Genomic DNA, 12,892 nt, shown 5'->3' with positions numbered 1-12,892 from the left:
GCCCTTGTGTATGCTAAGCATGTGTATTTCTATAGAGCTGTAGTCCCAAACCCTAAACCACTAATCATTTCTTTCTGGTTAAAAATGCTGGCTCCATTCCCCACTCTGCAGGTAGCAGACATCACTGAGAAATACACTTCCCACACCTTTACAGAGCACCTGCCACAAAGACAGACCCAGAGGCTAGCTATAAACAACAGGAGATACTTACACAACAGGAAACACTTTGGGAAACACAACACTGGCCTCTGCTAGGTATTCATAAAGAATTCGTTGATCAAATTCATCTGTAGTATATTTTACCAGTGTAGCCTGCCAAGATACAAAAAAAAAAAAATAAACATGTTGTGACTGAATCTTTCTATTTTGGTGAAGTGAAAACATCTTCCTTTCATATATGTAATACTTAGGGGCCTGTCAGGAGCAGACTGGAGTAAGAATTTAGGGGGGAAACCCCTCAAAAAGGGAAAGTCCTGCCAGGAGTAGTGGCATACTTAGGAGGCAGAGGCAGACAGATCTCTGTGAGTTCAAGGCCAGTCTAGTCTGCACCATGAGTTCCAGGACAGCTAGAGCTATATAGTGAGACTCTGCCTTGAAAATAAATAAGTAAATAAACAAATAGACAGACAAGGATGGGGGTTCCTTACCAGAACAGTAAGAAGTAGTGCTTGGATCTTTGGATCAGTAAGTACTTCTTCATCCAAAAGAACATTTGATTCAGACACTGAGACTTTCCGTAAATGTGGGTGCTGCTGTGAGGAAATCCTTTGGGTTTCTGCAGTAGGATATAGATTAATGTAAGTAGTCATACTAATAGAGTATCTACGGTTACTTTATTCAACATATTTTAATGTTACAGCTTAAATTCAACAGTTCTTTAAATAAGACATCTTGGGGGTTGGGGATTTAGCTCAGTGGCTAGGCAAACGCTCAGCCCTGGGTTTGGTTGGGGGGTGGGGAGGGAAGACATCTTAATTATCAAAATAACTATCAGTTACTATGCACTAACATAATCAGCTAGTGATTTGCAGTGCTGTACTATCATATATATAGAACTTTTTTCTGAGGCATGGTCCCACTATGTAGCACTGACTGGAGACCAGTCCTCAAACTCATGGAGATCCCCCTGCCTCTCCTCCAAGTGTAGCCCAGGCAGACCTCAAATTTTTTTTTTTTTTTTTTTTTGGCTTTTCAAGACAGGGTTTCTCTGTGTAGCTTTGCGCCTTTCCTGGAACTCACTCTGTAGTCCAGGCTGGCCTCGAACTCACAGAGATCCACCTGCCTCTGCCTCCCCCTCCCAAGTGCTGGGATTAAAGGCGTGTGCCACCACCACCCTGCTCAAATTTGTTTTTTGTTTTCTGAGACAGGGTTTCTCTATGCAGCCCCGACTGTCCTGGAACTCACTATGTATATCAAGCTGGCCTTGAACCTGGAGGTCCACCTGCCTCTGCCTCCTGAGTATTGGGATTAAAGGTGTGTGCCATCACCACCTGAATCAGACCTCAAATTTATGATCCTCCTGCCTCTGCCCCTTCAACATATTTCACTGGCCAATTTCTTTTAGAGATATAGAGAGCTTATCTTTGGAACTAGAGTACATGTTTATGCTGAGCGGTGGTGGTGCATGTATTTAATCCCAGCACTTGGGAGGCAGAGGCAGGTGGATCTCTGTGAGTTAGGGGCCAGCCTGGTCTACAAAGTGAGTTCTAGGACAGCCAGGACTGTTACACAGAGAAACCTGTCTTGAAAAATTAACAAAACAAACAAACAAACAAACAAACAAGAAAAAGAGTACATGTTTCTATATTGTGCCCTAAACATCATAAGGACTGCTGGAATGAATGTGCCTTCCCTGTACTCTTCATGGTTTGCACTGATTGAGATTACTTATCAGCTTTGTTTCTCACCCATTTCATAGTCAGTTTCTGCCACTCTTCTCATTTTGGGGGGTGTTGTGATCCCTGATTCCATTTCTTGTCTTTTAGGAGCCTTTGTGTCTGATATCAAGTGATCAAAACTTTTTCTTGTTCCTATAAACAAAAGTTATAAAAGTTCATTAACCACAGTGTCTACAAATAGTAATATTCTAATAATTTAAGCTTTCATTTAAGGGTCCAAAGCAAGCTGAAACCATTCCCTTTCAAGGGTCTGGCCATCAGCTTTCCAAGAAAGGAGGGTCTTTACTGGTCTAAAGAGCTTCAGATTATATCGACTATCCTGAGGGTAGACTAGACTCCACCAAGATGAGCAAATACTGGTAACAAAGACAAAGAGGAGATTTTGGTCATTGGAAACTATAGAAAAACCTGAACAGCCTCTTCATGGAGATTAAGCTGGTTGTCAAGAAATAGTCACTACAGATGAATAATTTACATAACAAGTAAAAATTAAAGTTTGACATTAATTGTTCAAGATATGCATGCTCAGAAGTACTAAAAATTAGATACATAAGGAGGCACTTCGAAAGTGCAGCAAGCAATCTTGTCTCACACTTGGCCTTGAGTTCCCCAATCATGTACACTGGTGTTTAAATGTCTTCCTCTTATTTAAAGTACAAGTATTTATAACACATTATGTGGAATTGATCTCTTTGCTCTTTACACTCAGAGAATGTCTCTTGGTACAGTTCTAAGAAACAGCGTGGGGTTGAGTATGTAGCTCAGTGGTGGAGTACTTGTCTAGGGAGTGTAGGACCTTGGTTTAATGCCCAGAAACACACACACAGGAACAGAAAAAAGTTTGTAATGCATACCTTAAATGAATTCATTTTAAAAGCCAGAATTGAAGCCAACATTACAAACATTACTGACAAGTGATTATTTGACAAATACAATGTTCTGACCTCATGTACTAAGACTAATAAATAACCACAAATCACAGATATCAAGGCCAAAAGCATCTAGAAGAATCTAGTCCAGTCTCTTCCTTTTGTGAAAATGGAAGAAGCCATGAGTGGTTAACTGGTTAGCCTGAGGTCACACTGCTAAGGATCCTGCACGGACCAGGCTAAAAACTCCACTTTCCTGAAACCCATTAGTGCTTTCTAGAATGTTTGGAATTAACAGTCACTGTACTGATTTTGGCCTACTTTCTCTTTTCTTTTACTTATGCTAGCTCCTGGGTGATTTCCTTCTCTTCCTACAGCTCAATTATCTAACTCTTCAAATATTTATCAGTTCATTTCTGTTTGTTTTTTGAGACAGAGTCTCTCTATTATGTAGCTCTGGTTGTCTTTGAACATTCTATGTAGACCAGGCTGGCTTTGAACTCAACAGAGTTCCCAATTGCTGGAATTAAAGGTGTACTGGCTTTTATCAGTTCTTTAAGGTGAACACATAAAACACCTTTCTTTTGGCTTTGAAATATATGGTGCATTGCTGCTCTCCATGGCTGCCCAATGTGCAACAGGAAAGCATGCCTCCTGCTCCTTAGTGCCCACCAGTCTCTGGTGACCATTATTCTATCCTTAACATTTATGGGAGCCATATTTTATCTTGCACGTGAGTAACATTATGCAGGACTTGTTTTTGTGCCTGGCTTATTTAACACAGTGATCTCTAACTCTACCCATGTTGTCACAAGTGACAGTATTTCATTTATATGGCTATTATTTGTAGATCTGAATGTAAGACTATGCTTTCTTTATCTATTCATTTATCAGCTGGACAGTGATGTTGTTGTTTTCTTTGCTGTTGTGAAGAATCCTACAACCCACATAAAACGCAGCTATCTCTCTCGACACACTGATTTGATCTCCTTTGAAGAGGTATCTAGTAGTGGAAAACGGTAGTTCCAGCCCAGTCAGGTAAATGCTATTTAATTTTCATTTTACTTATCAATAGGGTCTGCTACATTGCCCGTGCTAGCCTGAAGCAGGTTCTGTGGCCTAGGCTGGCCTCTGCTTGTGCTCCTTCCTCTCCACCGCAGAAGAGTCACAGGCAGTACAATCATGCCGGACTGAAGCTAGAAACCTAGGCCATCTTTTCCAGTTTTCTCTCTTCCCACCTGATTCATCAGTGAGGCATGAACTCTTTTCTTTCCATTCTCTTTTGAAAATACACCTTACACTGGACTCTATTTTTCCAGAGTCTTTGCGTGAACTGGCACTGTTTTTTTTTCCTCTTAGATTGCAGAATCAATCTTTTTTTTTTTTTAAAGATTTATTTATTTATTTATTACATATACAGAAGAGGGTGCCAGATCTCCTTACAGATGGTTGTGAGCCACCATGTGGTTGCTGGGAATTGAACTCAGGACCTTTGGAAGAACAGTTGGTATTCTTAACCTCTGAGCCATCTCTCCAGCCCGCAGAATCAATCTTATAAATGGTCCCCTTGAAAAAGACCTTTCTCCACACTGCTATCAGGAAAATGCCCCCCCCCCCCCAAATACATTTTGTTCCTTAATTCAAGGTCTCTCCGTTGGATGTATAATACAATACATCTCTCATCATGGCAGGCTCTTTGCTGTTGTGTTGAGACAGCATCTCTCTACAAAGCCCTGGCTGTTCTGGTATTCAGTGTAGACTAGGCTAGCCTCACAGATGTGCACCGCTGCCTCCGAGTACTGGGACTAAAACTGAGCCGGCATGCCCAGCTGTGGCAGAGTTTTCAGGGCCAGGCTGTCTTTCTGCAGCCTCATTCCCATGGATTGTCCTCGAACACTGGTCTGCTGCCAGGCGCTTGCTCTTTCTCTCTTCAGCTGCCACACTTCCTCTCTTGAATGCATGCCTTTCCTTATCAGTCTGCCTGGCTACTATGGATTCCATCTTAAATCTGCTCAAATTTTACCTCTTAATTTTCCAAGATCCTTTGTTTCTTCATCAAAATATTATCGGTTTAATGTCATCTGAACCGTACTATTGTTATCAGCTGATTTTAAGTCATAGCCAACAAAGGATAATCCCTTCTTTGAAGGACAGAGACCCTATCTTTTCTACCTAGAACACAGTTTGAAGGAATTTAATACCACATTTTCTCTGAGGTTAATTTTTCACTTACAACTTCCTTGGTATAAAAATCCATAATTACAAAACACAAAGTAACCAGGAAACTCCTGGCACTTCTGATGACAAAGGATTAGCAGAAAGGAACTCAAATAGAAGGAGACAGATTTCTGTAACAATGACTGACATTTGTTATTTCCCCTTTTAACATTTACTGGAAGGTTATTTGTGTTATACTTTGTTGTCTGATTACCAATTTCCTTATGAACACAAATGTTTTCACAATATTATCAAGATACTAAGTATGTTTGCATAGGTAACTGAAATCCACATCCACATTAATGACCACTGATTATACACTCCAATAGATGTGTGACAATGAAAATGGCGGCCAACGAAAAGCAAACACTGCCTCCCACTTGCTCTTTCAGGAACTCACTTCTCAGTCACTGGACAGGAGAGAACTCAGCACTGTACATCCACTTCCCATAGGAATGTTCATATACCTGAGCAATGTTAACTATTAAGAATCAGGGCTGGCAAGATGGCTCAGTAGGTAAAGGCGCTTGTCTTAGGGTCTGACAACCTGACTTCAATGCCCAGAACATCTAGGTGGAAGGAGAGATCTCACAACACAAGGCTGTCCTCTCCTCTCCTCTCCACCTGTGTCTGCACACACAAACATGAATTTCTAAAAGGGCTAGCCTCTTATTAATTAAAAAAGTATCTTGCTTTTTTTTTTTTTTTTTTTTTTTCCTGGAGCTGAGGACCGAACCCAGGGCCTTGTGCTTGCTAGGCAAGTGCTCTACCACTGAGCTACATCCCCAACCCCGTATCTTGCTTTTTTGTTGTTTCAAGGTTGACTATTTTCAGATCTCAGTGATACATTCTGTTTTCAAAATGATAATTCATGGAAAGTTCCCTTACAGACCCCTAGTACATCAATGCGTCCCTTCTTCTAGGTATCTAATGACTTTTATACTATCTGCTGCTCAAAAAAATCAACAGCCATGGTATTTAAAAATAGAAAACTAAAAACATAGAAATAAAAACCAAATTAAACACCATCCTAAAGTTTCATTCTCAAAGATACAGCTAATTTATCAAAATCAAACTCCCTTATAAAAGCCACACAAGGGCTGGAGAGATGGCTCCATGGTTAAAAGTACTTGCCACTCTTCCGGACGACCCAGGTTCAGTTCCCAGCAAGCACAGGAAGCTCACAAATGTCTGCAACTTCAGTTCCAAGAACGATGACACTCTTCTGGCAACTATGGGCACCAGGCTCATATGTAGTACACACCCATACAAATGCAGGCAAAACACTCACACACATAAGTAAATAAATAAAATTAAAGTCACAAAAGATTTTGTTACACCAAAACAGTAAATGTTAGCAAGCTAAATAGTTTCAAAATAATTCCAAGAGAGAAAGTAGCTAAATCATTTTTCACAATAACAATAATGTAAAAATTTATACAAAATTAAGATAAACTAACCAAGCAATTTCTTTGTGTTGGCTTGAGAAGGCTGCCCCATGTCCAAGCTCATGGATTTCCTGGCTCGGGGACTGGTCTGCCCTACCGATGGGTAGGTAGCTGCAAGATATCCTTCTGAACCTTTGGGAGAGGACCATGGCTGATTCTCCTTTAGTGTCCTGAGAGATTTAAACAATTTAGGAGAAGTAATTAACAAGAAGATGACAAATATAACCACTGTTCACTCATTCCTAAAGCTATCCTATTTCCTAATGATGGCAATAAATTAATTTGAAAACTGTACCCCCCCCCCCCACACACACAGGGTTTTCTCTGTGTAGTTTTGGTGCTTGTCCTGGATATCTCTCTGTAGCCCAGGCTGGCCTGGAACTCAGAGATCTGCCTGGCTCTGCCTTCTGAGTGCTAGGATCAAAGGTGTGCATCACTGCCGCCCAGCAAATTTTTTTTAATCCTTCTGTTTTAGTTTCCAGAATGCTAGCATTACAGATATGTATCATTACAGCTGGCTCTTAGAGTACAACTCCTGATGTATCTCCAGAAGTATCAATGTTACACAGGAAGAGCTATATACTGCATAGTTTTGTTAACCCCCCCCCCCCCTGCAGTACAGGGATTGAATCCTAAACCTCACGTATGCATGGCAAGTGTTCTAAACCCTAGATTACTTATATGCTTATTGATTGAGCGAGATAGGGTCTCAGGCTGGCCTGAAACTCACTAGGAAGCCAAGGGTGACATAAACTTCTGGTCTTCCCAAGTACAGAGGTGACAGGTGTTTGCTACTTAGCACAGTCAGTTTTCTGCAGTGCTGGTGACTGAACTCAGGGCTTTATGCATATTAGAAAAGAATTCTCTACTAACCGAGCTACATCTCTAGCCTCTATTTTGTTTGTTTTTGAAACAAGGATTTATGTAGCCAAGGCTGGCCCCAAACTCTCTACATAGCTAAGGATGACCTTGAATTCCTTATCCTCCTGCCTACAGGGACTGACAGGCATTTGCCACCACATATGGCAACAAAATTTTCAATTTAACAAATAAAAATTGTCTATTTTTACTGTGTGCAACATGTTTTTAAAAGTAGTCACACATAGAATGCTTAAAATATGCTAATTTAGGACATGTATTACCCTACACATTTGTCATTTATTGTGGTGAGAACACTTAACATCTTTTACCTTACCACTTTTCAAATATACATAAAATGTTATTAACTGATGTTGAATAATAGATCTATTGAATTTACTGCATTGAATCTTATTCTTTTCTTTCTTTCCTTCCTTCCTTCCTTCCTTTTTTTCCCTTCTGGTTTTTCGAGACAGGGTTTCTTGGTGTAACAGCCCTGGCTGTCCTCGAATTCACTGAGCTTTGCTGGCTTCTGCCTCTGGGATTAAAGGTGTGTACCACCACCACCGAGCTTGCATTGAATTTTATAATGATGGAAAATGAAAGTCTAAATAAGCAATAGTATTATTGCATCATTTAAATATGGGTAATATTGCTGGGGTGGGGGGTGGCACACGCCCTTTAATCCCAGCACTTGGGAGGCAGAGCCAGGTGGAACTGTGTGAGTTTGAGGCCAACTTGGTCTACTGAACGATATCCAGGACAGGCACCAAAACCACAGAGAAATCCTGTCTCAAAACCTCCGCCCCCCCCCCCCCCCAAACTGGTAATATTAAGTTTGAGAATTAAGTTTTCCCAAACACAGGCAACTAAGTTACTTTTTCCTTTCCATAACTAAATGAAGAAGGGTTGAAGAAACAAACTCATGGGGATGACTGAAGAAATAAGGCTACTAAACAGTGTATCTATCAGGAAAACGTCAACATTGTTGAAGTTTCAGTCAAGTGCTGAGGAAGTCTTCTTACAATCAAAAAGTAAGTTTAATGACATAACCTCTCAAAGACTACTTTCCTATGTTCAACACTGTATCCACACATTAAAGTTATTTTTGTTTAATCCACATTATTGAATAATCCCCCCAAAGATAGCAGTTATACTGGGGAATAAAAAACCTACACAAAACTACGTATAATAGTAGACATAATTTTATGATTCTATCACATAAACCTACATTACAGGAGTTGGGTGAGGTGGTGAATGCCTTTAATCCCAGAACTTGGGGGAGGCAGATCTCTGTGAGTTCAAGGTCAGCCTACTCTACATACTGAGTTCCAGACCAGTCAGGGACACATAGCCAGACCTTATATCAATAAAACTACACTATAGAAAGGTTTTTAATGTTAATGACATCCATAAACAGTGCATGCAAATGCTTTTTATCAATCTATATCACTTAAAAAAAAGATTTTATTTACTTCATGTGTATGTGAGTTTTGCCTGTATGTATATTTGCCATGTGTGTGCCCTACAGTGGTCAAAAGAGGGTGTCGGATACTTTGGAACTTCAGCTACAGATGGCTATGAGCAACCATGTGGGTTCTGGGAACTGAACCCAGGTCCTCCGTAAGAATAAAAGTGCTGGACTGGAGAGATAGCTCAGAGGTTAAGAGCACTGGCTGTTCTTCCAGAGGTCCTGAGTTCAATTCCCAGCAACCACATGGTGGCTCACAACCATCTGTAATGAGATCTGGCGCCCTCTTCTGGCCTGCAGTGGCAAATGTAGGCAGAACATGGTTTATGCAATAAACAAATCTAAAAGAAGAAAAAAAATACAAGTGCTTTAAACCACTGAGTCAACTCTTCTGCCCCATATGACTTGGTTTTAGACACGTAATGATTTCAGGTTAGTTTTTCTCCAGGTCCTTTTCTGCAACCAGACCTTTCAAGATGGTATTTCTTCATTGTCGAGGAAGCTTTCATTTCTACACTTGCTAGACCATCTTGAGTTGTCACTCTGCTCCCTCTAGATTACTTTGTTGCTAGTCTCTATCATGTGAAAATTGAAGGCTGACTATAATTATGTAATTATAATACCATGTCCACTTACCTATAGCTAGGGTCACCATGATGAATAGGATATGTATCCATAGGAACATTGTCCACTGACATATCAGTAAGAAGAAGGGACTTCCTATGCTTGAGGCTACAGCGACTTCGAACCTCTTCGGACACTGTGAGTAGAGCTAACAGGAAAAGGAAAAGCACATAAAAAAACATGTGAAAAACACATGTGACCTAAAACAGGATTCATTTCTTCCAAACTTAAGAGGTTATTACTATTACATGTACACATAAAAAGCCTTGTAGACTGTGAGACTGAAGTGTATAAACATGCAGGATAGATTTATCCTCAAGAGTTTACAGTCTGCATAAACTGAAACACACAAAGAAATTTGATAAACACCTTACTTTCTCAAGCACTTGATCACCTATTTGGTTTCAATAACCACAAAAAGCAGGCAGGGCATATATCTGAAATGCACTGATAAAAATATTCTGGGATGTAAAACAGTTTGTTCAAGGTTGTATGCTTGAAACAAAATAATTGGCAAAATAAATGGAAATTTGCTAAAGTGAGAATGGGCATCTTCCACCAAACCACATCAAATTACATTGTTTGAGTAGAATACAGTAAATATTAGATAGGACATAGTTAGACAGTTCAGTGAATGGTGGTGATGGGACAGGCATCCCAGGTAGAGTAACACAAAGAATGAATACGAAAGAGGCAGAAAGCCCAGGGGGAGACAGCAAGTAGATTGGTTTGAAATAGCCTGTCATCTGGAAAGGCTATAAAAGGAAATGCTCATGAACTTTAGACTGAGGATAGAATAGAGGGCTATGAAGGCCTGGGATGATAGGCTGAGGCAATTCAATTTTAGGACATTTCAGATACTCTTTTATAATAAAAAATGTTTTGGCAAAACTGTGAATAAACTGTGAATGCTCTATTTGGCCAAAGAACTAGCTGCAAAGACCCAAAGCTAGGCATGGGTATCTTTTGGTGATCCTAAGACAATGATACAGTTAGACTAATTTTGTCAATTTTGTGCTTTTACCTGCTAAGTAAGCCACACTCTGTGTATTCACCTCAAATTTGTCACAATTTCTATGTTTGTTAACAAGAGTTAGTAGTGTATGCAAAATTCTGACTGTTCTTGCAACAATGGCAGGTGAAGGATGCCTGTACCCTATAAAAAGAAAACAAACAAATAACAAGTTAACTTAGTCCATGAACAAATGCTTGAGCTCTTATGCTGTGACAAGTAACTCTACAACAAAAGGAGAGCTTCTGCCATCCAAGAATAGCCATTTGTGAAGGTCAAACATGAAAATGTGAAGTTAATTATACGTAAGATTACACATCCCACATGTGTGGAAGAGGCTGTTCCCTGGAACCCTAAAGGAGAGGGTGTTAGGAAAGATGATAACATTATTGATTTTTCATTTCCTAAAGAAACACAGAGGTTAGAAATAAATACAAACAAAACTAAGCATTAGCATTCCCCTTGAGATTTCACTTGACATAAGGGCTCCACTACTTCAAAAGTGTTTCCTGAGGCTGGAGCAATGGCTCAGCAGTTAGGAGCACTGGTTGCTCTTCCAGAGGGCCAGAGTTTGGCTCCGAAGACCCACATAGTGGCTAGTATGTTCCAGGGGATCTAGTATGTCTTCTGGCCACCTCAAGTAACAAACTTTCAGGTGTTACACATACATGCACACAGGCAAAACAACTCAAAACACTCATACAAATAAAATAAAAATAAATCTTTAAAAATGATTTCTTCTTTTTTTCTTCCTTGTTTGGTTTGGGTTTTGTTTTGTTTTGTTTTGTTTTTGTCTTTTGATTTTTGAGACAGGGTCTCACTGTGTAGCTCTGGACTAGGCTGGCCTTGAACTCAAGAGATCTATTTGGCTCTGTCTCCCAATTGCTGGAATTAAAGGTGTGGACCATCATGCCTAGCTTAACACATATTGATTTATTTTATAGAAAACTGCCCACCTTAATAGAGCATGGCTATGGAGCTATGAAGTTGGCAATGAGCAGCTAAAGCTAGGCAAGAAAGTGACTTAACTCTAGTCTAGTGGAGATGGTTGGCTATCAGAACACCAATGAATCTGCAAGAGAGCGCAGTGCCAGAATGGTACATAGTACACAGTACTATGAGTGCTTGTACACAGTATAGGAGTGTAGATAGAGAACATGCTAGAAACAAGTCGAAGAGGACATATGATCATATCTGACCATCAACGCACTCTAAACTGGAAATTCCTTCAATCCTTGGCAATGCTGGAGACTGAACCCAACCTTGGACAAGGGTTAATCCCTAAGCCTTCTGTGATTAAATCTGTACAATAACATTCTGTAATACACATATATGAAACAACATAAATATTCAGTGTACTATGTTTGATGTCTGATATGGACATTAGGTTCTAGTTAAATACTTACTAATTGAAACGACTCATGTAGATATACTTTTCATTTCAGAGTAAAACATACAGGTTAGATTACATCAATTTATCTCAAGTAATCAATTCCTTTTTAGTTATTTCTGGCTTCTCAATACTACATCATGAGACGTCCTGACAGAAGGAATCTTTACCTTTTAAGAGGTGTCCAACCAGTGCAAAGTTAAAGTTAGAATTGAAGTTGAGTCCAACAAAGTGATCCATTTGCTTGTAGTGCCACTCCAGGGGATTCCGGATTGCCATAAATACTTCCTCCGGACTCTGTCAAAACAATCAGGGGTATACAGTTGATGGAGTTCACGCAGAAATTTCCTTTTCATTTTCCAGTACTAGAACCCCAAGTCTACTAAGCTAGATATATATTCCTGGCTCAGATACTTTGTTTAAAAACTTACTTTTTTGTTTGCATTGAACAGCTATGACACACTAAGTAATTCTTTGTTTCAGAAAAATTTTTAGTTAACAGGAATCCCCACAAAAATATTTAGGGTACTATAAATGTAAGATAGTCTAAAAGATAAGTAGTAAGATAGTGGAAAACTAAAATTGCTTTGATTTACAACACATGATGTGTGTGTGTGTGTGTGTGTGTGTGTGTGTGTGTGTGTGTATGTGTGTGTGTTGGGGTGTGCTAGGGATAGAACCCAGGGCCTCGTGTATGCTAGGCAAGCACTTTACCACTGAGCTACATCTGCAGGCCCACAATATACAATTTTGAGCTATTGTTTTATTTATTTATTTATTTTATTTTGGTTTTTGGAAATAGAATCCCATCTATCCCAGGCTGGCCTTGAACCTGCTATGTAGCAAAGGCTGGCTAACACCTTCTGTTTATACCTCTCAAGTGCTAAGACTATAGCCATCAGCCAAAATGCCCGGCTACTTTTGACTGATAATTGCTATCAAGCTCGCACAGAGACTCACTATGTTGCCTATGTAGGTTTAAACCTTCCGCTTTAGCCTCTCAAGTAGCAGGACCTGGAGGCATGCACTATGACTCTGACTCTAACATCCCAGAGAATAGTCTGGTGATCTCAATGATGCTTTATTAGCTCTGATTCCTAGTACT

The 12,892-nt window shown here is 39.9% G+C and overlaps 1 protein-coding gene across 6 annotated transcripts in view; it reads right to left on the bottom strand.

Moving 5' to 3' along the window:
- The window catches only part of Nf1 (neurofibromin 1), a 257,122-nt gene that overhangs the window by 15,342 nt on the left and 228,888 nt on the right, over positions 1-12,892 (bottom strand). For all 6 annotated transcript variants that reach the window (XM_036195402.1, XM_036195407.1, XM_036195405.1 and 3 more), the window contains 7 exons: positions 11,958-12,084; positions 10,410-10,541; positions 9,398-9,533; positions 6,445-6,602; positions 1,908-2,030; positions 648-775; positions 212-312 (listed from right to left, as the gene is read on the bottom strand). In XM_036195402.1, the coding sequence (XP_036051295.1) occupies positions 212-312; positions 648-775; positions 1,908-2,030; positions 6,445-6,602; positions 9,398-9,533; positions 10,410-10,541; positions 11,958-12,084 (905 nt within the window). The remainder of the gene's footprint in view (positions 1-211; positions 313-647; positions 776-1,907; positions 2,031-6,444; positions 6,603-9,397; positions 9,534-10,409; positions 10,542-11,957; positions 12,085-12,892) is intronic.

This window comes from Onychomys torridus, chromosome 8 (assembly GCF_903995425.1).
Source record: "Onychomys torridus chromosome 8, mOncTor1.1, whole genome shotgun sequence".
Taxonomy (NCBI): Eukaryota; Metazoa; Chordata; class Mammalia; order Rodentia; family Cricetidae; genus Onychomys; species Onychomys torridus.
Note: the sequence above shows the minus strand (reverse complement) of the source record. Positions and strands in the feature narration are given on the sequence as shown.